This window comes from Exophiala dermatitidis (genome assembly GCF_000230625.1).
Source record: "Exophiala dermatitidis NIH/UT8656 unplaced genomic scaffold supercont1.5, whole genome shotgun sequence".
NCBI classification, from domain to species: domain Eukaryota; kingdom Fungi; phylum Ascomycota; class Eurotiomycetes; order Chaetothyriales; family Herpotrichiellaceae; genus Exophiala; species Exophiala dermatitidis.
The window spans coordinates 2,604,073-2,628,497 of NW_008751650.1; the positions used below are offsets into that span (position 1 = coordinate 2,604,073).

General features: G+C 51.2%; 8 protein-coding genes across 8 annotated transcripts; 3 read left to right on the plus strand and 5 right to left on the minus strand.

Moving 5' to 3' along the window:
- Positions 1 to 378: 378 nt before the first annotated feature.
- HMPREF1120_06498 (uncharacterized protein) lies at positions 379 to 2,895 on the minus strand. Its single transcript, XM_009160701.1, has 2 exons — positions 1,546 to 2,895; positions 379 to 1,487 (listed from the first exon to the last, which is right to left on the minus strand). The coding sequence occupies exons 1-2, from the start codon at positions 2,744 to 2,746 to the stop codon at positions 1,459 to 1,461; spliced, it is 1,230 nt and encodes a 409-aa protein (XP_009158949.1). The 5' UTR covers positions 2,747 to 2,895; the 3' UTR covers positions 379 to 1,458.
- Positions 2,896 to 3,016: 121 nt separating this feature from the next.
- On the minus strand, positions 3,017 to 5,136 carry HMPREF1120_06499 (translation factor pelota). Its single transcript, XM_009160702.1, has 2 exons — positions 4,376 to 5,136; positions 3,017 to 4,315 (listed from the first exon to the last, which is right to left on the minus strand). Exons 1-2 carry the CDS (start codon positions 4,451 to 4,453, stop codon positions 3,140 to 3,142), a joined length of 1,254 nt encoding a protein of 417 aa, XP_009158950.1. The 5' UTR covers positions 4,454 to 5,136; the 3' UTR covers positions 3,017 to 3,139.
- A 625-nt stretch (positions 5,137 to 5,761) lies between these two features.
- On the plus strand, positions 5,762 to 7,671 carry HMPREF1120_06500 (uncharacterized protein; the record flags this gene model as incomplete). Its single annotated transcript, XM_009160703.1, has 3 exons — positions 5,762 to 5,784; positions 5,884 to 6,236; positions 6,368 to 7,671. The coding sequence occupies 3 exons, from the start codon at positions 5,762 to 5,764 to the stop codon at positions 7,669 to 7,671; spliced, it is 1,680 nt and encodes a 559-aa protein (XP_009158951.1).
- Positions 7,672 to 9,146: 1,475 nt separating this feature from the next.
- Positions 9,147 to 10,517, plus strand: HMPREF1120_06501 (cAMP-dependent protein kinase regulator; the record flags this gene model as incomplete). Its single annotated transcript, XM_009160704.1, has 1 exon — positions 9,147 to 10,517. The coding sequence occupies one exon, from the start codon at positions 9,147 to 9,149 to the stop codon at positions 10,515 to 10,517; it is 1,371 nt and encodes a 456-aa protein (XP_009158952.1).
- Positions 10,518 to 11,917: 1,400 nt separating this feature from the next.
- Positions 11,918 to 13,762, plus strand: HMPREF1120_06502 (MFS transporter, DHA1 family, multidrug resistance protein; the record flags this gene model as incomplete). The annotated part of the gene is made up of 4 exons (XM_009160705.1): positions 11,918 to 12,189; positions 12,263 to 12,291; positions 12,364 to 13,543; positions 13,636 to 13,762. 4 exons carry the CDS (start codon positions 11,918 to 11,920, stop codon positions 13,760 to 13,762), a joined length of 1,608 nt encoding a protein of 535 aa, XP_009158953.1.
- A 272-nt stretch (positions 13,763 to 14,034) lies between these two features.
- HMPREF1120_06503 (uncharacterized protein) lies at positions 14,035 to 16,445 on the minus strand. The gene is made up of 3 exons (XM_009160706.1): positions 16,255 to 16,445; positions 16,117 to 16,200; positions 14,035 to 16,063 (listed from the first exon to the last, which is right to left on the minus strand). The coding sequence occupies exons 1-3, from the start codon at positions 16,270 to 16,272 to the stop codon at positions 14,432 to 14,434; spliced, it is 1,734 nt and encodes a 577-aa protein (XP_009158954.1). The 5' UTR covers positions 16,273 to 16,445; the 3' UTR covers positions 14,035 to 14,431.
- Positions 16,446 to 16,563: 118 nt separating this feature from the next.
- On the minus strand, positions 16,564 to 20,756 carry HMPREF1120_06504 (SSS family solute:Na+ symporter). The gene is made up of 4 exons (XM_009160707.1): positions 19,435 to 20,756; positions 19,056 to 19,384; positions 18,781 to 18,999; positions 16,564 to 18,727 (listed from the first exon to the last, which is right to left on the minus strand). The coding sequence occupies exons 1-4, from the start codon at positions 19,632 to 19,634 to the stop codon at positions 17,427 to 17,429; spliced, it is 2,049 nt and encodes a 682-aa protein (XP_009158955.1). The 5' UTR covers positions 19,635 to 20,756; the 3' UTR covers positions 16,564 to 17,426.
- Positions 20,757 to 20,834: 78 nt separating this feature from the next.
- HMPREF1120_06505 (retrograde regulation protein 2) lies at positions 20,835 to 23,207 on the minus strand. The gene is made up of 4 exons (XM_009160708.1): positions 22,318 to 23,207; positions 21,579 to 22,260; positions 21,383 to 21,504; positions 20,835 to 21,321 (listed from the first exon to the last, which is right to left on the minus strand). Exons 1-4 carry the CDS (start codon positions 22,488 to 22,490, stop codon positions 21,186 to 21,188), a joined length of 1,113 nt encoding a protein of 370 aa, XP_009158956.1. The 5' UTR covers positions 22,491 to 23,207; the 3' UTR covers positions 20,835 to 21,185.
- Positions 23,208 to 24,425: the final 1,218 nt, after the last annotated feature.

Genomic DNA, 24,425 nt, shown 5'->3' on the forward strand with positions numbered 1-24,425 from the left:
CAAGGTATACCTGTATTCATAGGAGGATCATGTTTTGCTCTTGTCTTATACGTTGCGCAACGGATCCAGAGGTGGTGAAATTTTCAAGTGTTAGTATTTGTAGACGTTGTATGTTTATTTAATGCGTATTTAATTAATATTATGCTACACGAACTACGAGAGAAAAACACCCACAACAGGAATACTCGTTGGACAACTCAACCCAGAACAATTGCTACGGCCATAGTACGATGGTAATGCCGCCCATACTATCCGTATATGTCAATATATTCTCACACCTTCGGTGATGGTGTGGTTGTCGATTGATATCGGGCAACTACAGTATGTACAAATCACGAGTAGTAGTACTACTGTAATTACTAGACTGCAGCGCACTGCCTGGAAACGAGACGATGTATCTTATTCCTCCCTACTTCCTACAGGACCTAGGTATGTTCATGCTCATAACAGTGTTTATTCATATGCTTGTAGTGGAATGGCTGCCTTTCCGCACCGGAAGCATGAGCTGCCCGTGTCCAATGCAGCCATCTAGTAACACTATCCAAGGACACATGCGCTAGAAACAGCCAGGTCCACTCCGATGCCAATTCACCCACTCTCCTCCTGCCGGCAGAGTAATCTTCTGTAGAAGTCGACAGGGACATTGTCAGTGTCAGTGTCAGCAGTACACACCTCATCAAAGCTGCAGTCGGCACGGCGAGGAGGTAGATCAAGATCAACGTTTTGTCTTTGTAGTCGTGGCCGCGGCCGCTTCAGCCTGGGCAACCAATTCTAGCATCAACGCCTGCGTTGACGGCCCAGGAGCGTCGAGGAAGTCATCCCTTGGCGGAGCTGGAGCTGGAGCTGGGGCTGTTTGCTTAGTAGTATGGACTCTACTAGTCCTCGAATCATGGTTTGGCGAAGGACGTCCTCTGCCGTGGCCACGGTTCTTCATAGATTCTCTGCCATTTGTCTTGCGGTTCGGAGAAGACTTCATTGCTTTTTGGGACGTTCGGGTTTGGTGTTGGTCTTGGTTCGTGTTTGATGTCGTTGCTATTGGGTTTGGCGGCGGTGGCGGTGGCAGGGTTGATGATTGCTTTGCAGCTACGGCCACAGGAGTGGTGCTCGCCTCGGCCTCCTCAGCCAAGGCAATGAGTTCTTCGTCTTCGAATTTGGCAAACTCGGCACTGAAGCTTTCATTGTTGACGATGGTGGTAGGCACCTGCGGAGCCATTTCCTCTTGTTCCTGTGCCGCTGGAGGGTGTGTTTCTGATCGGCTTGTTGATGGTCCTCTTGTGTGGTCCGTGTCAGGAGCGGATGAAGGCGTGGGTGCGCCGGGGTTGCTGCAGGCAGATTCCGCTGCATTAGATGGGTTTCCGGCATCAATTTCGTCGTTCATAGGTTCCTGCGTTGCACAGAGCATGAGGAACGTCTCGTCATCTATGCCCTCGGTGAAATCTTCTTCGTCTTCATTCGCTCTCATGGCGGGGAATGCTCCAGAGACTGTCCTAGGGGCATTATCGGTAAAATGGTCTTGTGAGGACAGTGTCTGGTTCTTTTGCTCACCTCCTGTCCCTGCCAGTTTACCCGTTGTAGCTCGCTGAGAGTCCGAGATCGAAATGCTGGCCTGTTTAGACGCAGTGCCATCAGGGACTCGGTTTTGAGACTGTGTTGTTCGAGGGGAACGTCGGGGTGCGTCCGCCGTGTTTTGTTTCGAAGATCGAGGAACATCCTTGCGGGCTTTGGCGTCCTGAGATAGCCGTAATGGCTGTTTCTGTCGCGCATTCAGCTGGGACTTGCTTTGTTCCTTCAAGGTGGAAGGCCGGCTCTGAACCGCATGGCCTACACCTTGGAGTGGTGGCGGACTTCTTTGACCTGAAGCGGGAGCATGAAGAATGCCAGTCAGAGACGGAAGAGACGCACTTGGAGCCTGTGTCGGTAATGCTGTACTGAGCCACTCCTTGACCCGCCCTTGACTGCCGGTAGATGGGATGGTCTTCTTTGCGCTGGTTGTCAATGCCTTCTCAGGAGCATTATCCCTCTCTTCCTGGTCGCCTTCTGCTCCCTGCACTTGTGGCTGGCGATCACCGCCGGCCCCTTCATCTTCGTTTTCTGCATTCTCCTCCACAATGACCTCGTCTCGAATGCTCCGCTTCGAAGGGACTAGAGGCTTGGTTGGGTTTCGGACAAAGAATTTGTTCAACCGTGGCTGGCTCGCCGTCACTTTCCCCCATGTGTCCTCAACCTTGATCCTGCCCTCCTCCAGCATTTTCCGTTTCACAGCGCGTTCCTTTTCCTCCTTTTCGTCTCGTTTGCGTTTGTTCTCTCGACGTTGTCTCTCCTTCTCTATGGCTTTCTTTCGTTGTTCCTCCCGTGCCTCCAGACGATCTGCACGCTCCATCTGTGACGCTGTCAATTGGAACTGAGGAGCGCCATCCTTCTTGGCTGCTCGCTTTGCCTCCTTCAGGGTCATGGGAGGCTTAGCAGGGCGCGGCATCGTGGTGGGACACAGGGTGGACGGAGGTGATGAGGGCGTCTCAAGATAGGATTTCTCAGAGATGGAATCCTCGGAGACAAAATCCTCAGAGTCGTAGTCCTCACAGTCGCAATCCTCTAACCTTTTTTGTTCCTCAGCAAATGCAAGCGCAATAAAAGCCTGTGCAAAGGCTGCGATAGCGAAACACGCTCCCGCAACTGCTGCGATTTCCGCAGCACTGTCAACGGAAGCCGCATCAAATGCTTTCTTTTCTCTCAGGCCTCTATCCATGAACTGCGTCGTGAAATGTGTCCAAAATGGGCTGGTGAGAAAAAGAATCAAAGACTATCCATGAGGTCATTGGTAACACCAAGTTCAAGTTCACAGCCAGTTTCACAGCACGCGTCGAACTACAGTGTAGTAGTAGCAGTGTGGTATCGGACGCGTCTGGCTAGCGGAATTGCCCCGCTTAGTAAACTACCCCTTTTAAGGCTGAGGAGGGGCTGACAAGGCTGAGACTCCTTTTCGGACTCCTTTGGACATACGTCTCGTACTGCTTCCACGATTTAGCAGTTTAAGTATGGCAGTGTGATGCCTAACACTTCTACGGACACGATTCGGAGACTTGCTTCTTTAGCCAAACTTGATTTGATTTCGAGTTTGAAAGTAGTGATCATGCTCGTCTCATAATGCTTCATTACCATCTGCAGACTCCGGGTCGGCGGAGCCTTCGCTGTCGGAGCTCATCTCTTCAATGGGAAATGTGAGGATGGCAGCGATCCCACCGAGACCCTCAAGTCGTTTGCCGCTCTCATGGTCGCTGCTAAGAACTCTAACTTCGCCGCCTTCAACCTCCCTCACCCTGTCTACCAGTCTGACCCATCGCCTCCGCGTAGCTATATCTTGACTTCGAAAGAGGGAATTGCTGATAAGCAGGACTCCGCCGCCTCGACCTACGGCTCCCTTCTCGACAGCCGTCTCGACTTCTTTCGGACCATACCACGCTCGTCCATCATCCCTTCGGAGCAAAGCAAAGAACTCGTCCATCAAAGCAGTCTCTCGTGCATACTTCGTATCCTTAAGTCTGGCCAGCACTTCCGGACTGTTCAGCACTTCGTTGAGGCTATGCAGATGACCCGAGCTGCTGTGGACAACAACAAACGCTTTCCGCTTGACCATATCCTGAAGAAGCTTGGTGCCTTTCGAGGCCGCTGTTTCGTTAATGTATTTGAGGAATCCAGCAGCAGTGAAACCGGGACTAGCCAGCAGGATTGGGAAACTGGTACTGCTATCCTTGCCTTCAAGAAGACCTTCGAGTTGCCTGAGCAAGGTGTCCAGCACCGTGGCAAAGAATTTTTCCAGTCCCTTGTCATGATCTGCGGATCGTCCTGCTCCTGCACGTTTTCTAGGCACTGAGACCTCGACTCGCTGCCTCAGAACCGTCTGATGCTGCGTGATGAAACATATATTGGCCAGTCCTTCCTGCATGACAACTGCGACGGCTTCGGTGCCCCTCGTCTGATCGATCGCCTCTTCAAGCTGCGCACGAGCAACACTGTCCCAGCCTTCACCGCCATCAGGACCTCCTACCTGTTTTTCGAGGGTGAAATTGCGGTTAAGCTCGAGGTCCAGTGTGTGGAATTGCCCGATCTTCGTGTATCTGTTCTCCCGCGCAATTTGGCCCGAGACATGTAGCTGTCCAGCCTGTGGATCGAAGTCAACCGATTTGACAAGGATGGTCAGGTTGGTATGGACTCGCTGGGACGAGGTTGAGCCGGTGGAAGCGGATTCGGTGGTCACTCGACGTATCGCTGATGCTGTGAGGAGGTCTCTGGGCCGAATCAGGTTGTAGGCATGCCACTATTGAGTTCTCAGATGAGCGTAACCGACAGAGTGTACAGGTTGAATATCTCTTGTTACCATATCTTCCGGCTCCTCAGGACATAATGTGACGCTTCCACTGCCGTCATCGTCGATGTGCCGCTTGATAAGGCGCATTGTAAATTCAAGTACTCCTCCGTCAAAAGCACATGGGCAAGGGTCTAATGTACAGAATCTGTGAGCATGGAATTCGTGGTGTTTAACAAAAGACGAGTCCTCCGCAGTACTGCGACATGTGGGGAATGCAATGACGCTTGTGAGGACTATCACTGCTCTGGCGGGGCGGTATACAATGTTGTAGAGCTACACTGTTGTACGTACAACTCTACAATTAAATGCATATATCAAAAGCTGGGAAGTGATTCAAGTGATCCAGTGCCATAACAGGGAAATTTCAAATTGACTGCGAGTTATACCCAGGTAGATTTTTGCAAGTATACAGTTGTAATGCGGCGGTGAATGTTGGCCAGACTCTTTCCTGTAAAGTCACTCTTTCTCGAGCGCCTAAGCTACCGAGCGGGTGGTTCTCGCAGGGCATGATAGTAGGGATAAATTTGTGTCAATTTGTCCGGCCGCAACTCCTTAGACGGCGCCTATGCAAGCCCTGAAAACCACCGAGAGACCAACGCGCCGGCCGTCGCCAGGTACTTCTCCGGGGTGCATAGTACCAAATGACTTTCTGGTCAGCTACTGGAGCGAAAAGTACCTGACAACGTTCAATCCAACTATTTATGACCAGCCTCCTTATAGCCAAAGCCAGCAAGTTCAAGAACCGTACTCCATCTAGATCTGGAGTACACGGCTGAATTGAAATTAGAATTGGATGGAAGCGGACGGACCAGCGCCAGTCACAGGCATGAAAAATTGAGCTGACCCCGACAGGCGGTGATCTAGGGCAATAGGCAGCGCTACTGGGGTGCTAGTCGTGGGAAGAAAGGCACCTAGAGCACGAGTAGTTTGGTTGATAGTGCGCCTGAGCAATAATAATATGGGCACAGAGCGGTTCGGCGGGTGGCAGTAGTGCTAGTAGTGAGACTTGCGGCGTCCTCCCAGCCTCCAATAAACTCCACCGCGCCCGCCTGCGACGGCTCCTGAAGCGCAGCTCGCGCAGTACTATGATATAGCCTCCGTCCATTGCTAATAGTAGTTCCAACAACCCCAATCTGCCTCTTCATCCACGTCGTTCCTCGATCACAAAATCATACCAAACGCGTGCTCATAGAGGATCGCTCAATTCGATCAACTCTTGGATCTCGTCTCTCTCCTTGCGCGCGCGCACCTGCTCAGTCTTACTTCAATCCAGCCACCACAAGGCCGACCCTAACTCCAAGCTTTTTCTGAAGGCTGTCGCCTGTTTGCGCACACTTGTCCTCCTTTCAGAATCCTCTCCCGAAGTCGCATTCTGATCCTACCAACTCTACAGTCATGGGAAGCTTCGTCTTTAGATGGTGAGTGATCGCAGATCTTGTCTGGCTACATTCCACGCTGGCACGCCTGAACGGTGTCCTCTGGTCTCCGGCCCAGCAATTGCTGACACCAGCACCCAGGCCGCACCCTGATGCGTCGGACGTCCATGTCACCGGCACATTCGATGACTGGGGGAAGAGCGTAAAACTGAACAAAGTCGGGGACATCTGGGAGAAAGAGGTCGAATTGCCCTCTGCGGACACCAAAATCCTTTACAAGTTTGTGGTTGACGACAACTGGGTTATCGACTCCCAGGCACCACAGGAGGATGATGGCCATGGCAACATTAACAATGTGCTGTATCCCGACAAGATCAAGCGCAAGACAGAAACCGCTCCCGAAGCCGTGACCACGTCCAGCGCGGCACCCGAGAGCACCACGGCCCAGCTGGCTGGTCAAGTGCCGCTGGAGCCTCGAAGAGAAGCCACCGAAGGTATGTCTACCCTGAACCATTATTGTCAATCATTCATTGTGAAGTTGCGGCTGACATTCATTCCCTCTTAGTCACATCTGGTACGGTAGATTCCCCAACCAACAAGGATACAACTGAGAGTGGTTTACCAGGCGCATTTCCCGAAACTCCCCAGGCCCAAAATGAGAAGACCGAGTCGGAGTCCTTCAGCGTCAATCCTCTGCCGGCCACTAGCGGGGCTGGAAACCCGATTGATCTTCCAGCTGGCGAAAAGGTCCCTCCTCCAAGCGAGATTACTTCGAATAGTATCTATTCTAGCGTGACCACATCACAGGATGACTATGAGAAGGCTGGCAGCTCCAGCCTGCCCTTTGTTGGCGGAATCGCAAGCATGGGTGCCGGACTGGCAGGTGCCCTCGGATTCGGCGCATCGGAAAAGAAGGAAGAAAAGAAGGAAAATCTGATACCAGAATCCTCTCTTCCAATGGGTTCAGAGGCAGGCAATACGCTTGATGTCGGCCCGACGATCTCTTCTGCTGGGCCAACTTCTACCACCGCTGAGCTAGCCGGCAAAGTGCCTCTCGAAGAGAAAAAGCCAGCCACAGTGGTTGAGCCCGAGTCTAGCGTTCCCGAGGTAGTCAAGGAGTCCATTGAGGAGGCGCACGTCTCCCCTGAGGCAGCTGCATCGGCTGAGGCGGTTCAGGAGAAGGCCGAAGTCGAGCAGGAACTGTTGAAAAAGGTTCCCACCGCCGACGAGGCTGGTGAACCAGCACCAGCAATTGCTGCGGCCACCTCTGCTACCGCCCCCGCTCCCACTTCCTCAACCTCGAAGCCATCCACTCAGTCAGGCGCAGTGGCTGGCACGGCCCCATCCGCAGCCGCCGCGCTCTCTGATGGCGCCGCAGACACTGAGACCCCAGCTGTGGTGTCTCATTCTAAGGTCCCAGCAGAGAAAACCGAAGGAGATGTTACTGAATATGCGCCTCCGCACACCACCTCGACCGTCGCTCCTGGTGTGTCTGAGGCAGCGGCTGCAGCTGTGTCCGACGGTGCGGAGGATCCCACACTGGCTGATGAGCCTGCTGTGCAACTGATGAACCGGAATGAGACTGGGCAGCTCTCGTCGGAGTCGACACAAGCACCAGCAGGCTCGACTGAGCCAGCCCTGGCTGCCGGTGTTACGGCTGCTACTGCACCAGTCACAAGCGAAGCGCCTAAGACTGAAGCCACCTCTGGTACCGTCCACAGTTCCACCACCGAAGCCCCCAAGACTGAATCAGCCGTGCCATCGTCGCCTGCACCGAAAAAGGAGGCCGCAGCCACTCCAGCAACACCTTCGAGTGTTACGTCTACTCCTACCAAGCAGGCAGACACCACCCCTACCAGCAGCCCGAGCGCCAAGGACAAGAAGAAGAAGCACAGAATCAGCTCATTGTTCAAGAAGATCTTGCACTAAATACTCATAGCGACAAGGTGAAAAGATGCTGGATTCGAGTGAAGTCTTGGGAGGGTTTCTTCAGGGATTGCATGGCAAAGGTCGGCGCATTGTTTGTTTGGACAGCGGAAGATTGTTTGTCTTGTAGATATCCCCTTCTGTTGTTGTGCTATTCGGAGACAGGGGGATGCATGACTTGTTCGATAATACGAGCTACTAATAATACGAAGCAAGTGAGTGTTTGAGTGCTAGTACGTTTCGAGGCACATGTTCCTTGCCGTTTTCTAGAAGGGTTCTCGAAGGCTTCGGAGGTGTGGACGACCTAGGATGGCGCGGCCGATCCAACAGCAGGTTGATCTACTGGTACAACATTGTATGTCGTGCTACTACAGGAGTCTTTGCGGCACATCCATACTTTGGCGGTCAACATTTGTGGGAGGGGTACTACAACACATGTCACGACAGTCTGTGCTCCGCGAGCAGAGGAGCTTGAAGGGGTTGAGACACAAAGAGATCCTGGTCGCGTTGAATAGTAATTATAGTCTATCTGAGTTCCCCGATGCTCTCGACTTGCAAGATTGGAAATAGTTCTACCACTGCACTGCAAGGACGGTCAGAGCTTCTCAGGCTCATTGGCACTGCAGAGCAGTCCAGCGGCTCAAGAGTCCCTCGTCATGCAGATGTTGCTCTCCATTTTAGGGAGCTGCTAGTTTAATTTGGCGGTGACTAGTGCTAAAATACCACTACTAGCACCGCTAAACACCTGTGTTGGCGGTGCGGCAGGATTGCTCCCTCCGAGTCCCCGGCCTGGTGCCAATCGCCAACTGCGCCTTCTTGCCTACCACCCAAGGTACCTACCTCACTTCAGCTTAGGTATCCCAGATCACCAACTCCAGCTTTGATCCTCAACCTCCTCAAGCCAATTTCTACATGACTTGAGACCGTGCTTCTCTTCTTCTTTTACACCAGCTTCAAGTTCGCCGGTTCATGCTCATTCGGCTTCCTCTCTTACGCCCGTGGTCGTGCAAATAGCTGGAGACGTCGAGACATCACTGGCTTGCGAACCCGTGGGCGCCCCCCTCCAACTGCGTCATCTAGCCACGGACAATCTGCACTACTGCATATCAAAACACCTTCTTGCGCTGCCCCGCCCCTGGCCTTAGCCCTTGCTTGCTCCGCTGTAGAGAGGCAGAGGCTTGCAGCCCGCTTCCAGTTGTCGACCACTGAGTGGCCAGAGCCGGGAAACGAAAGCTACACTGCAGAGCATCCTGGGTTTGGCAGCTGTGATTCGCCCGTGTCAGGCTTCCCTGCCCCTTCTCGAAACCACAATAACCCACCCGGACCACGGACCACACTGGCCAGCGGCCGCCCTGCTACCTGAGCCAAAGGGATCCATCCTTCTTTGTCCCTCTTCCCAGTCAACCATTGCACAATATCCTAGGCCTACATCAGCAGGCCCGTCCCAATCTTTCCCCCACATCTGAGACTCGCCGCCAATGTCCCTCCCTGCTCCTCATCAAGCTGTCGTTGATGCTTTGATCCAAGACCTGCTTCAAGCGAAACCTGACGACCCTCTCCAGCACTGTGCGAACTATTTCAACCGCCAGCTCGAAATCGAGCGGGCTGCTTGGAAGAAGAGCGCCAGCTCAACCTCTGACGGACGTCGAACCATGGCGGACACTGCTAGCCCTTTCGACAGCCGCAGCCCCTTCGCGGCCAAGAATGTCATCAGCATAGAAGAGGAGGACGAAGAGCGTGATACCTTTGGCTCGCCGACCGATCCCACCTCCAAATCCCGGGCCTCAGAACGCTCACCTTTTGGTGGTTCCGGCTTCGGTGCGGCAGCTGGTGCCGGTGCCAGCGGTGGATTATTTGGGAACTGGGGTGGCCACGCTGCTACCACCGAGTCAGAGACGCCAGGCCAACAACCACTGCCAAACAACTATGCTGCTGGTCGCAGGACATCGGTCTCTGCCGAATCCATGCAACCGGATGCTGACTCAGGCAACTGGAAGCCCCCCAAACACCCAAAGACTCCCGAACAATACGAGCGTCTCAAGCACGCCGTAGCCAACAACTTCTTGTTCTCCAGTCTGGATGAAGAATCCTTCCATCTGGTGCTAGATGCTTTAGTGGAGAAATCTATCCCTGCTCCAAACATCAAAGTCATCACCCAGGGCGATGAAGGGGACTACTTCTACGTTGTCGAGTCGGGCGAATTCGATATCTATATTAACCCTAGTGGCACAGTCGAATCAGGACCCGAAGGCCTGGGCAACAAGGTCGGAACCATCGGGCCGGGCGGCAGTTTTGGCGAGCTGGCGCTGATGTACAACGCTCCTCGTGCTGCAACAGTTGTCAGTGCATCCAAGGGCGGCTTGCTCTGGGCGTTAGACCGTGTTACATTCCGCCGAATCCTCATGGACAATGCATTCCAGAAGCGCAAGATGTACGAGAGCTTCTTGGAGGAGGTCCCTCTCCTCTCCTCGCTCAAACCGTATGAGCGAGCTAAGATTGCTGACGCTCTTGAGACGGTGAAATTTGCTGCTGGTACCAACATCATCACAGAAGGAGAGCCGGGTGACTCGTTCTATCTCCTGGAAGCAGGCGAGGCTGCGGCATACAAGCAAGGCATCGATGGCCCTGTCAAGGAGTACAAGAGAGGGGATTTCTTTGGTGAATTGGCTTTGTTGGACGACAAGCCCCGTGCCGCAAGTGTAGTGGCCAAGACCGATGTGAAGGTCGCCAAACTTGGAAGAGAGGGTTTCAAACGACTCCTTGGCCCGGTAGAGAGTATCATGAGGCGCGAGGAATACGATGCTGGCGAGTCATTGGATCCTTTGAGCCAGCACAAGACGGTGACCTAGGACACAACGATCATTCAACCCGAGGGTGACGAGTTTATGGCTGCTATGGACACTTGCTGGGTGGCGGATGAGATGTCGGTTGCAAATCCATATCGTAGCTGGGACGACTACGAGTATTGCACATGTTTATTTCCGGTCGTTAGGATTGTGATATGTATTGCACACACATGACGCCTTGATCCGAGTTGGACGGTGGATGAAGAGTTTCTGTAGTTCAGGTACTCCGCCTGCTACTAGTATCATACCTTTTGCATTGAACCTTGCCCATTCAGGATGTATGATGCACAGGGAGCTCCCACATTCAAGTTATTGAAGAGCTGTACAGGACCCCAGACTTTGGACTGCTTGCGTGAGTTCAGACTTCAAGTTGCTGTTAACGGGGGGAGACTGGTTCATTCCAGGTGATTTGGACCAGTCCACCCGGTTGCCAAGCGAAGGAGTCCGTATTATATAAGCGATGAGGAACAATTGGGCAAGTACAGCAACTGCCTGCCACTCTGTGCTCCATCTGCGTGCTGCATTTCAGCTCTGGTTTTGCGATTATCGTCGATTTGAAAGACTGCGCTCCCGGCTGCTTTGCTCTTCCTTTGCTTTACTATATATATGCCGGTTATCGTTCCGGCGTTGGCCGATGAGGCCCCTCGGGCTGTGCTGCTCAACATGTTTCGGACTCACAGGCTCCGTTGTGTGCGTGGCATGTCTGCCGTTGTTATAGCTTCTCGGCTATCAGATTAAGAAGTCATCCCGTTATCCTTGAATTAATGATCGACCAGGATTGGGCTAGCCAGCCTTACGCTGCTTCATGTCCAGGGTACCGAAATCACTACTCCCAAAAGGAGACGAAGTCCGGGAATCATCACATCCGATCTGCTTACACCCGCTTCGTGATAGCCCCCGTGCTTAATTTGAAGTCATCTCCGTGGCTACACGCGTTGTTCACGAATGAGCTCACAACGTCCAAACAGCCTGGCTTTCGTGGGCATCCGCGGATCCCAATGGTCTGACAGGTTGACCGTCGCAAAGAGACCTGTTCGTTACTGAACAAGACTCCGCAAGTATGATGAAAGAGTACTGGAAGCGAGGCTCGGCTCACGGTAGGGTTTTGCATGAGAGGACGATCAAACTAACAACATCAGCGGATAAATTGTGGTGCGTTCGGCTCAGCCTGTACTGTCAAAGGAATGGCGGTCACCGGTCTGCCGTTTGTTCGGTTATGATATTTTCTTTGCCTGTGAGTTGAGGTGGGCTGTTGTCGTTGTTGAAGAAGCCTGCATCCTCTTTGTTCAACATTTATTCAACCAGATTCAGCGATATCGCGTTTCCAGTCTTCGATACTTAAACCCCCTCCCCTGATACTGTGCGTGAACAATACTATGGTCAAAGCTACCGACCAAAGCGCGATGTTGGAGAAGAACCCAGCCCCGAGCGATTCGACTACTGGTTCAAATGGGTCTACGCCAGTCCCTGTTGCCATTGCTGAACAAGACCTCGAGAAACATGCCACCACCACAGGCACAGGCACAGCGACAGCACAACAGAGCAATGGTCCAAGTCCACCAACTGCCACAGTTCATGATTGGGATGGACCAGACGACCCTGAAAATCCGCTAAACTGGTCGCTACTCAAGAAGAGTTATCACTCTCTATTCCCTGCGCTTCAATGCCTTACAATGTATGTACGCCTCTGGTTTCCCCCATGGTTAATTTCGGTTTTGACCTGCAGCTAACCTAACCGTCCGACATAGCACATTCGGCGCTTCAGTCATCACACCCAGTATGCTCACCTGAACTGGCTTAGGGCCATTGACCCGCCAGATTACTTACTCTATTTCTCACTAACTTTCAGGTATCCCCGAGATCGCGCGACATTTCGACGTCAGCATCACAGCCGCAATCGTAACATTAACAGTCTACGTGATCGGACTTGCATTCGGGCCCGTCGTCAGCGCACCACTTTCGGAAACGTACGGCCGGCGCGGCGCATATCTGGTCTTCTTCCCATCATCACTATTCTTCACGCTCGGCGCCGGATTCGCCAAAAACTTCGGAACACTAGTAGTATGTCGGTTTTTCGCGGGACTTTTGGGATCGGGATGTCTGGCCGTCGGGGCGGGTTCCAACTCAGACATATTCTCACCATACCAACGAGCGGTGTCGGGCGTGCTATTCGTCATGACGCCCTTTCTCGGTCCTGCGCTCGGCCCAGCTATCGGCGGCTATGTGGCGATGAAAAAAGGATGGCGCTGGACACAATGGCTTACACTATTCTGGGGGGCATTGTCTTACGCAGTCACGATCCCGCAGCAAGAAACGTACAAGAAAATCATCCTTCAACGCCGCGCAAAGAAATTAGGTCTGCCGCCGGCCCCTAGCCCGCTTCCGCCGGGAATGTCGCCTATCAAGTTTTTGCTGATCGTCACGCTTCTCCGGCCGCTGAGGATGTTGGGGACGGAATCGATTGTTGCTTTTACGAGTATCTATACGGCGTTCAACTTTAGTGTCTTGTTTGGGTTCTTTGCTGCGTTCCCGCTTGTCTTTGAATCTTTTTACCCGGAGATTCAGGTCTATCATTTCAACGAGGGCGAGTCCGGGCTGGTGTTTTTGGGGATTGGATTGGGCGTGGTTCTGGGGACGTTGGCGTTTATTGGCTTTGATTTGTTTATTTATCGCAAGAAGATGCGGAGCATGATGCAGAACGGACAGGCTGGGGCAGGGGCGGGGGCAGGGGCTGTGGGAGAGTTCGTCCAGTTACCCCCAGAAGAGAGACTCTATGCGGCCATGGTCGGGTCCTTCATGTTGCCCATCGGTCTATTCTGGTTCGCCTGGTCAGCTCGGCCGTCCGTCCATTGGATCGTGCCGGTTCTCGCGACAATTCCGTTCGGGATGGGCAATATGCTTGTGTTTTGCTCCGGTGTGTGTTATCTTGTCGATGCGTATGGTCCTTTAATGGGCGCCAGTGCCATTGCTGCCAATGCGTTGTTGAGATATGTGGTCGGCGGGGTGTTTCCCCTTTTTACGATTCAGATGTGAGTTTTTCTTTACTCTTGGAGACGGCGTTGCATTGAAGTGGATTGTTGGGTCCAAGATAAGACTAACGCTTTTATTCTATGTTTTTTAGGTACCGTGGAATGGGCGTCGCTTGGGCAACTAGTCTCTTTGGATTCGTCACGGTCGGCCTGCTTCCGATCCCGTGGGTGCTGTATAAGTATGGTCCGATCATCAGGCGGAGAAGTGCTTATACCTAGGTACTCTCTGATTGATATGACTGACGGGATTGACTGATTGATTGGTGAATTGAGAGTTAGGGATCATGGATCCGGGAAGGTAGGGAGACAATGTTGAAATGGACTAAGAAGGAAAGTGGGAATGGTACTTCGTCCCTTATGTCCAAGGAGGAAGCATGAAAGAGAGAAACGAGGGAGAGTGGCTGTTGATCCTGACTACTTAGTTGGTTTACACTGACAATGCCTGGAAGGAGGACAATCGATACGCGAAAACTTATAGTCCTCCGAGTAAAGGGTACATAGGTGGCTGTATTCAAGTATTCCGTGAAGAAAGACGAAAGACTAAGCTTAGATCATGATGTTTGACGAACTGAAGCTTTTATATTTAACACTATCAGGCTGCCGGGTTGGTTCATCATGAAGTTGACGCTGAAGATTGGATAGGACAGCTAGCAAAAGCAGATGTGAGGCGTTTTCTGCAGCACTAGCAAAAACCACCATTTCATCTCTTCGACGGCAAAGAGTGTCACGCCCTAGAATGAAGCTAGTAGGTACGCGATGCGTTGTGTTGCCTTGCCTCCTTTCAATCACCACGTCGGGGACTCGCTTTCCAGACAGTACCGAATACTTGCCTAAAGGGGAGGGAGAAATTTCACCACTGCTGCTGTTCATGGTTGTTCATCATTATGACTACTTCTTCTTCCCACCAGTGCGACCTTTGAAACTGCCTTCAAAACCAGGCCTCTTGACTTTCTTCTCCTTCTTCTTGTGGGGACCGGCGGATTTCGCTCCTTTCTCTTCTTTTCTCTTGGCCAGGTTTTCGGTGCGTTTCTTCTGTCTGGCCTCCTGGGCCTTCTGGACGCCTTCCAGCCGCTCGTTCCACTCACGTTCACTCTTTCTCTTTTGACCCTGTTGTCTCTTGAGGGCCTTTTTGAGAAGACTTGTGTCGTCCTTGACATGTTCGCCGTGAGCGCGCTTCTTGGCATTCAGCCACATGTCCTTCTGCTCGATTTCGGCGCGTTTCTGCTCATCCAGCGTGGCCAGCCGTTCTTTTTTCGCCAGGGCAACCTTGAGCGCTGACGCTGGGTCCCGTGGACCCTTTTTCTTGTGCTCTTCAACCACCTCGGGCGTGTTCGGGTCGAGCAATTTCAAATTCGTGCCGTCTTCAAAGGCGATCCGGCCGTAGCTGAAGTTGAAGTTTTCAGATGCATTGCTAGTGGGCGGCGAGCGCGGCGACGCAAGAAGTGACCCGGACCCGCCGGGGGAGAAACGCCGTGCTATCTCCTCGTCTTGTCGTCGAGCTTCTTCTTCCTTCTCCCGTCGCTTCTGTTCCTTCTTGGCTGCTTTGCGCTCTTCTTCCTTGCGGCGTCGCTGTTCGAGGAGCTCTTGGCGGTTCTTCGGCGCCCGTCCGTCCGGGCCGTCGGCTTTGCGCTCCGCGCGCAGTTGCGATATTGCTGCTTGAAGTCGTTCTCGGGGCGTTTGGGCTGTGTTGGTGTTTGTTTGAGTCGAGGTGGGCTGCTGCTGCTGCCGGTTGGAGGATTGTTGTTGGGTTTCGGGTTCGGCTTGAGTTTGGGGTTTCCGTTTTGGTTCGACTTTTGATTGGGGCTTAACGGTCGCTTCGGGGGCCGGGCCCTGGATGGAAGAAATGGATGAAGTGCCAGACTCGTGCTGTGGTGAAAATACTTCGGGATGGTCTGCGTCTGATGATGCAACAGACACTTCGTCTTCTTCCTGGCTTGTTTCTTCGACGGCATCGGCCGGTTTGTCAGTCGACGCCGGGGTCGGTTCGTCCAAGGTGATCGGCTCCTTTAGTTGCAGTTCTTCCTTGGGTGCCTTCTTTTGGCTTGTTGTCGTAGTTTCAATGCCATTCACCTGCTGTTTGCCCTCCATCTTTCTAGCCTTTTGTCTTTCCAGCTTCTCCTTGGCCTTTGCTTTTCTTTCCTTCTTTCGTTCGCGTCTGGCGGCCTTTAACTCTGCTTTTCGACGTCGGCTGTCTTCCTCTGTCTCGCCGGTGGGCTTTAACTCTGTTGCGTCTTTGACCTTTTCAGACTGGGGTGCGTTGTGACCTTCTGTCTTTCTTTTCTTCGATGCACCAGCCTGAGCATCTTGTATAGCCTTGGGTTGTTCCAGACCAGACATATCATCGTCGGCTGACTCGACACTCTCTGCGTCCTCATTGTCATCTCGTTTCCGCTTCAGTGCTGCAGCGGCGGCCCTCTCGTCCATCAAGTCTTTTGCGCTTTTCCAATTGTCCGGGTCGAGTTTGGCCATTTTCGCCGCCCGCTTCTGCTCGGGAGTCTGTTTTTTCCGCTGCCATTGATCCTGCAAATCCATTAGCCGAGTCACCTTCGAAAGTGTCTCATCCAAATACATACGCTGACATCCCCGCCATAATAGAGGTTTGCTGGGATGAGCGACAACAGACTGTCAAAGGCACGTGCGTGGCTCTTCAGCCGTTCCTGGTGGCAGGTTTAGTTTTGTGAGGACATTAAGTATTGGTAGAGAAGACAAACCTCCAGTTCGTCAGGCATTCTGACCGACAGCCGAATGGATCACAAGGAACTGGAATTGGGATAATCACAACAACCCCGAACACGCTCTTTGTTCAATGTTCACTTGGGTACATGTAGTAATGTCGGTCAAGCGCAGCAAAAAAGTTCCTGATGAGAGGAGCCACCGACCCGTCGGAGTTAGCAGAGCGACTGTCAGTGGCCGGCAACCGCAACAAAAGTCAATGTGGAGTCAGGCAAATGCGCAGCCTGGACGAAATCTTGGCGTGGATTTTCACATTTGGCTTCCACCCAATCACGACTCAGTGCGGTGCCTGCATTAGATAAGCAATTGAGTCACGTGGACTATATCACGTGGTTTGGATATCGTTGTCATGTGCGCTGACATAATATGTGCAAGTTGAATTGGATCACAAGATGAAGACGACTCTATCACAGTCCGCAGAAGGTGTACTTCGAAGAATAAGGTATGCTTTCAGAAATAACTGCGATCGTGCAGTGAATTGAACTAGATATTCCACCTCTTTGGCTGCAATAGTGAGTGGGCGAAGAGGTTCCTTCGACGGCGAGCAGAGTCCTTGATCTTCAATCTGATGGCCGGTGCAAGACTAAGTACACACTGGATGGCGTGGGCTCACCCATGTATGGCTGGTGCTGGTGTTGGTGATGGAATTTCTTGACAGGACGACATGGCGTTCCGGCTATAGCTGCGACCGAGTGTGAAGTTGAAGCTCAAATTGAAGACAAAATTGCATCATGCTGGACTTTCGAGGCTGTGAAAGTGGCGTGCAAAGATATGATATAACTCGCTTAGAGACGATAGGATCTGACTTTCAGTCATGTTGTGCGTTTGAACAGGATGGGACATCAACTTGTGGCGTAATATAAACCATCAAGAGGATCACTTCCCAATTGTTGCAGCACATTTATCAATTTCAGAATTGGATCTGCTCACGACCAATGCTGCTCTGACCGACGTTGTTTTGTAAGTCATAGACACTGTTATCGAGCAAAATCAAAAGAGTATCGCTTTAGTGTCTATCCTTCTAGCACCCATGATCGAGCATCTAGCCTTTCTAGTATCTATAATATGGTATCTATCATCTAGGTACCTTTGATTCAGTATCTATCGCTCTAGCATGTCTAGGAAACCGTGGCAATGCCATACCACAGCCTCATCTCCTTCCCTTCAGATCTTTCACAAGACCACGAACACCTCGAATGATCTCATGTCGTCCGTCGTAGATCGGGTATACAATAACAGCAAACATGGCGCCGAAATGCCAGATGATTGCCATAGTGACCCAGCCGCCGAAAAAACTCTTGGTGAAGATATAGTCGCGATATAGCGGCAAAGGCCAAAGAACAATGGTAACCAGGACGTTGACGACGAAGAAGATGGACGCAATCTTGAACCATTTCTTGATATGGCGAATAGTCTGTTCGTCAAACGGATGATGCACCTCATCGAGAGGGATTTGACCATTCACTAGAGTGCGTTGTGGACTCTTTACGGAGCCGTTCTCCACTCCACCTGTGACATAAGCTTCTTTTTCTTGCGGTGTCTTGACAGGCTCATTGACGGCCTCGCTGCTCGGGTCTTTGGACTGAAGAGAGCTATTCGGCTGGCTCTTGTCCTCGATCAGGTCAATCCTCAAGAATTCGCGCCAGTCGAACCTGCTTGGCCAAGCTAGGGAGATGATGACGGAGTAAAGTGCTGGTGAAAAGAACGAGACAATGGCAGCGTACAGACCTGGGACCTGGTCCTGGGTGGTCTGGATGTTGATCGCACCAGACCATGCCCATGACAAGGATAGCCAGGTCGCGATGCCTGAGCAAAGACCAAGAATAGGAGAGAGAATGGCGGCCAGCTTCGTTTGCCGAGACCAGAAAAGTGTCAGGATCATGGGCAGGATTCCAGGACATGCGACGATGGGCCGGAAGTAAGTGGACCAGTTGTTTGTGGCGCCGGCGTACTCAAGCATGATGGCGAAACCGGCCATGAAGCACCCGTGGAAGACAACGCCCCAGTGGCTCACCTTGAGAATCTTGCGGTCTGACGCACGGGGGTCGATGTAGGTGCGAAAGAAATCCAGAGAGATGATACTGCTGACTGCGATCATGGAAGAAGACACGGTGCTGGTGATGGCCATGAAGATCAGCACTAGCAGACCGGTGGTGGCACCCTTGCCCAGCAGGGACCTTAGCACGTATGGCATGACCAGGCCGGAGTTGACTTGAGTCGTTGTCAAGGTGTTGGGATAGTCGAACCAGACAGGAGTCTTTTCGATTGCGCGTGCGCTGAGGCCGATGATGGTGCCAGTGCACCATGGTATGGCAAGGATGACGATCGACACAAGATCGTATGCCGGCACAGTCGAGTGCACTTCGGAAGCGAACGACTTTTGCCAGAAAGCCGTGTCCATGAGCACAAGGGCCAAATTTCCGAACTTCAGCACGAGACCGAACATGAGTGCTAAAACGGGTGTCAGTGTGATTGGTTTGCATGGAACGTCAGTGTCGTCTTACATCTCTTCGACTTCATAGTCAACAAGGAGCCTTTGTAGTTCCCATCAATGTAGTCATTTGTGGCTTTGACTTTCTCGTACAAGCCTGACAAACCACCAATGTGCTCATTCGTCAGGACTGCAAGGGAGAAGTAGATCAACAGAATCAGGGCGATGGTGGTGTGCAGGAAGTCTGTCAGGAATGTCGCCTTAAGCCCTCCCACGGCAGTGTAGGTGACGACTGAACATCACAAGCATCAGTATGTGCATACGTCACCCATCATCGACTTGACTTACCTCCTGCAGGGATCAAAATGGCTGCAGCTATAACGTGCATGCCGGTCATGCCAGTCACCAGTTGAGACCCGGCGAGAATCATGCTGCCGCAGCCAAAGATGTTGTTGACCAGGTTCAGCAGGATGAACAACCAATGTGCATAGTTGCCATATCTCATTCTGATGATCTCAAGCGAGGTATGTGCATAAGGGACACGCAGCTTCGCCACGATACCTAGCACAGCCATGAGAGCAATCTGGAAAGACAGACCACTTGCCCACCAAATGGGTAGCGCGATACCCCATTTATAGGTATAGGCGGCCGAGAAGACAGATTCATTGATCCACATCCTGTCATGGTCAATCCACATGTATTCACAGTCACTGCCGTTTCAACGTACCAGCTCGAGAACACTGCAGAGGCGGTCAATCCGGTTCCGACAGAACGGTTGGCAACCATGAACATCTCCGATTGGTCGCTGTCTTCAGAAAGATACCTCTTCTGGATGCGCACTGCCACTAGGATAATGAGGCAGAACAATACCGACAGGCCAATAATGATGCCATAGCCGTCGGCCTGCGTCAAGAGTTCAACAGCCATTGTGTAAGACGAGCAAACTTAAGTGTAGCAAGGCGTGAGATGTGAAGGTTTTGTTTTTTGCCGGTCCATTCTCGAAGTACTTATACCGCGCATGCCTATACCCACAGTCCAAGTGCAGCGCACATCTGCGCATGTGGCAATGTCGACCATTCCGGTGACTTTCCGTGACCAGTGTTCTAATAAGTAAATCTGTCTGAGGATTGTAACTGTTGATCGTGGCGAGGAAGCCAATTTCATTCGTCGAGGGACGTAGGAGGCATGGAGGTGAGTGTCGACATGGTGGCGCCTCTCAATTGCGTTATGGTGCTCCCCCAGCACGCCATGAACAGTACGTATCCCCCACACCAAAGACAATTTTGTTTTCGAAGATTACGCACCGCTTGGGAGTCAATCTGCTGTGGATTAAAAAGCTTTCACACCGTAACAGACTTACTGGTGTAGGAAGGTAAATTGTTTCAAGCTCAACTTGGCAGATCAAGCAATAGTAAACGTGCTCGCACCTCAAGCGGGCGCTCACCCAGACCGGGCCGTTGTTCCCGTATTCTTATCATCTCCTCGAGACTTACACAGTATCCATCCCTTCTTCTCACCTCTTTGATCCTTCGACACACGATTCAATCCCCTCACACCTTGAGCGGTTTCGCTTCTGCTGCAGACTCTCTGCATGGTTCTGCCAATGAGAGCACGGTGAACTCCATATTTGGATCCTTCCATCCTCGAGAACATTGTTCTTGCTTTCCGGTTTGTTCTCGACTTACCTTTCTTTTCTTGTTCGGCTTCCAAGTACGAAATGGCGTTCCTGGGTCAGGGTCCCGTCGCTGCAAAATCCACTCCAGTCTGTCGCACTCCTCCAGCCAGCTTAGCTCCTTTGCCGGGTCGTTATCATTTGTAATTGGCCGACATCACGGTCAACGACCTAACGTTCGGGGAGAATCCCGCCAAGTAGTGACCCAGATTCTCGGTCGAAACATGGTTTCAGTGACAGAGGCTGCTGATTCACTGTGTACTGTGTAGTCATCGCGAGCACATCATGCCAAGGGAAGGGACACTATTGTGTAGTTAGTCCAACCTTAAGTATGCCCCCAAGACTCCGGACTCCTTTTCCTCGTTTAGACACATCCCTGTCGTTCACGTCAGCCTGTAGCACCTGCTATAGCCTTTCCATCTCTGAGGGACGAGGCTTATAGGAGCCCCTTCTAGTTTGCAACTTGGAGGAATGAAGATACCATTAATGCAGTGGCTAAGATGGATAACATATCTCGGGTTACATTGATCTCTGCCACTCAAGCCCTCGACGCGAGCTAATCGGAGAGTGCTCTGCTGCCAGGCTGATGAAGCTCGTGACCATCTCATCACTTCTGCTCTTGTATACCTCTTCACAGCGCTTGGCAAAAAGCTTTTGGCGAAAACTGGGAGTACGAAAATTCTCACAGGCTACAATCCCTGCCCGCACGCCGCCAGGATATTCGGACATAGTGTTGGCTCTTCCTTCAAAGGAGGAACCTAGACGCCGGGTGCGAGTCTCCGAGCGTGGTCACATCGAATTGCTGGTCATCTTCCACGGCTCCATGCAAGGCGTCCTTCTTCTTGTTGATGTGACGAAGGCGGAAATAGAGTCCCCGGGGAGAGGATGATGATCGCGCCGGCAAAGCCGCAACCGATTGCGCAACCCTTACTGTAATGAGGTCTAAGATGGCATTTTTGATTAGCTGAGAGCACGCCACAGCTGACACAGGAACACAACTCACGCATCTTCCTTGGGAAATACGGCCGAGCTCAGGAAGGAGCTGCACTGGCCAAATGTTGCAAGGACCGCCAGGCCTGCACCACGCTTGGACTCGCTGCTGTTGTTATTGAGGAGCCATGTGATCTGCGAAGGCCGATGACTTGTCAGTAAACAACACGGAGTGGAGTGAGGTGATTAATGAGGGCGCCATAACTCACGTTGATACATAACGCTGGGAAGATTCCACAAACGGCGAGCCAGACGCCGAGGTAGCGAACGTGAGGATTGTCTTCAACAGTGGCCAGCAGCAGGTATCCGATGCATCTGACACTGGCAGCAGCGGCGACGATGAAGCCGCGTCGGCCCCACCTGTCGCTAACCAGCGCCGCCGTCACACAGAGCAAGAAAGAGGCAAAGTAGACGGGCGCGGTGAGACCCTGAGCATTGATGCTCGAGTAGCCCAGTCCTTGGACGATGGTGGGCAGCAAGTTTGACAGCCCTGCAAATGAATAGTTGCACATGAAATGGATCAGAGTGTGGACGACGTTGCGGTAATCGGTCAACCCGGCAAAAAGTTGTTGCCATTGGATCCGGTGCTTCGCGGTGTGGTCACGGGTCTGTAGTCGCTCCACGGCGTGCGTCTGCGCATCCTCGTTGAGGAGCTTGGCCGAGCCAGGTGAATCGGGAAGGAAAAAGAAGACGACGGGTGCAAACAGGATGGTTGGAGCTCCTCGACGAGCAAGAGAAGCCTCCACAGCGCCACGCTGGAATGTTTGGCGTGCGTCAGACCGTAGTGCGAGGGCGGCGGCGAAGCAGTTGGCCAAGGGAGACATGCCCAACAAGATGGAAGTCCGAAAGGCTAGCTCGCCGCGTTGGTAGAAGAGGGAGAGAAAATATGGCCTAGATGGATGGATGATTAGCTCTCAACACATGGAATCATGCAGCAATGGGACTCACGCTCTGGCGCCGAAGCTGGCCTCGAATATCCCCAGCAGATACGGCACACCACCAGCTCGCTCATCTTGGTCGAGGCTCCGGAACACATGGCACAAACTCCCCACAACAGACACAGGCAAGCGACGTAGATGTGTGCAGGAAAGATTTTCCCCAGAAGTGTGGTCGGGCCGCATCTCGTCAGTTACTTTCTTTTTTGCCCGACAACCACCACAACCGAGACTTACCCATCCAAAGAGAACATATGCGATATAAAAGGCATTCAGCACCCAGGTCCACGGTGCACTGGATGGACCAAGGTCATCCTGGGCATCTGCAGTCTTTGCATTTCCGATATTCCCGCGATCAATGTAGGACAAGACGTATAAGGTGCAGACGATGGGCACCAAACGGCGATCAAACTGGCGGGATCACGAATCCCGATATGGCGAATCACTGGCGACTCATTCTAGAAGAGCCATTGCGGGCGGGGCTGTCTGAGCAGACTACATCCATGCCCGACTATGGCGACATGTCGAGCATATCGTGCAGCGTATAACCTTCGGATCCGAGAAGTACAGCATCGCCAAGAGTCGGACGTTTGGGCAGTATATAGGTACTGTTGTTGATTACAGATTGGCACCCTAGAGCGCTGCATTTCCCACCGGAAAATGATAGTTGGGATGCGAGCCTTGCTCCAACTGTAGACGACACGTTTATGCCACAAGATCGCAACAGCGAAGCCACCATCCGATGGCGTGAAGATGTCTTCGAACCCACTAAAAGATCAGACCGGTTGAGTTGGATGCTGGTCGGATTGGCCACCACACTTGCATATGAACCCGGTGTCCTCCAGCCCGCCGACGAAGATGAAGAGAGTGCCAACTCAAAGGCCACCTAAGATCCAAGTTGCGTATTAGAAGATTGTTGTATCTTGTTGTACACAGTCGGCTCCGATACCCCACTACCAAGGAACACTTACGTTAGCTACACTTCCTAAACCTCGCTATCGACCCTAAATAACGCTCGATAACGATATTAACGACGAGGTTTACTACTCTCTAGAATAATCTATAGACCGTACGAGATATAGTATTCTCTCCGATTTCTATAGTATATATAGAAGTACTCTATATACTATAAAGTAGATAAAGCGAGAGTAAATATAATATTTTTAGTATATCTACTAATAGTTATAAGCTCGATTTACGACTAACTACTCTACGAACGACTAATAATCGAATATATTTATTCGTAATATTTATACTCTAATACGAGAACTAATTAATAGTATTAATAGAATTATTCTCTATCGTAATCGAAATAATAGTAGTATACTACGAGAAGTCGACTTACTCTTCTACTATCTTCGTTAAAACTACTCTTATTCTAAGTACTTTTAATAACTAGAATAACTAGTATAGAGTCTTTAAAAGTAAAGTATAGACTAACGAATTATAGTAGTATATCGATCTCTCCTAACTCGAACTAATTCTATTACTAGAGCCGCCTAAACTATCTCTCTATATCGAATTAAATATCCTTATATAGAAGGAGAAATAGACGCTAGATAGGAAAGATAGAGACTACTAATATTAATTAAAGCTATATCGATAATAGACTATTCTAATCTAATATCTTAATAATCGATTTAATAGAACGATATCTCTATCTAACCGCCTATATTATAAAGATAAGTCTATACTCTATTATCGGCTAAAGATACTAAGAGACTATCTAGAACCCTTAGATATAATAAAGAGATAAAGCCTCGTAAGTAAGTAGTATACTTTAAAATAAGTACTACAAAGTAAAGACTTAAAGATATAGTTTTATTAATAGAAGTCTCTATATAAGTAGTATAAGGCTCTATATATAATAGAAGCTATAGAAGATATAGTATAAATCGACTTCCTTACTACTATATAACCCCTATATCCGAGTATAGTAGATCTAGAACTTACTAAGTTCTATAATCGAAGAGAAATAGAATATATATTATTATACGATCTCGTTAATATAATTAAAGGCGTATATCGTAACTTAAAGAAAATAATAGTAAAAGTAGTATTATATTTAGCGTTTAGTATATTAAAAGAAGAAAAGAAGTAATAGAAGAAACCTAAGTATAT

Bases quoted from the DNA above. Each gene is read 5' to 3' on its own strand.
- HMPREF1120_06504 (XM_009160707.1), bottom strand. From the start codon at position 19,634: ATGGCTGTTGAACTCTTGACGCAGGCCGACGGCTATGGCATCATTATT. The intron at 19,385-19,434 runs GTACGTTGAAAC...TGACCATGACAG, and splicing joins TCTGCAGTGTTCTCGAGCTG to GATGTGGATCAATGAATCTG. The intron at 18,728-18,780 runs GTAAGACGACAC...CACCCGTTTTAG, and splicing joins GACTATGAAGTCGAAGAGAT to CACTCATGTTCGGTCTCGTG.
- HMPREF1120_06499 (XM_009160702.1), bottom strand. From the start codon at position 4,453: ATGCGCCTTATCAAGCGGCACATCGACGATGACGGCAGTGGAAGCGTC. The intron at 4,316-4,375 runs GTAACAAGAGAT...AGAACTCAATAG, and splicing joins CTGAGGAGCCGGAAGATATG to TGGCATGCCTACAACCTGAT.
- HMPREF1120_06505 (XM_009160708.1), bottom strand. From the start codon at position 22,490: ATGCGGCCCGACCACACTTCTGGGGAAAATCTTTCCTGCACACATCTA. The intron at 22,261-22,317 runs GTGAGTCCCATT...CCATCCATCTAG, and splicing joins GCCAGCTTCGGCGCCAGAGC to GCCATATTTTCTCTCCCTCT. The intron at 21,505-21,578 runs GTGAGTTATGGC...CGGCCTTCGCAG, and splicing joins TCCCAGCGTTATGTATCAAC to ATCACATGGCTCCTCAATAA.
- HMPREF1120_06498 (XM_009160701.1), bottom strand. From the start codon at position 2,746: ATGGATAGAGGCCTGAGAGAAAAGAAAGCATTTGATGCGGCTTCCGTT. The intron at 1,488-1,545 runs GTGAGCAAAAGA...TAATGCCCCTAG, and splicing joins TAAACTGGCAGGGACAGGAG to GACAGTCTCTGGAGCATTCC.
- HMPREF1120_06503 (XM_009160706.1), bottom strand. The intron at 16,064-16,116 runs GTATGTATTTGG...ATGGATTTGCAG, and splicing joins ATTATGGCGGGGATGTCAGC to GATCAATGGCAGCGGAAAAA.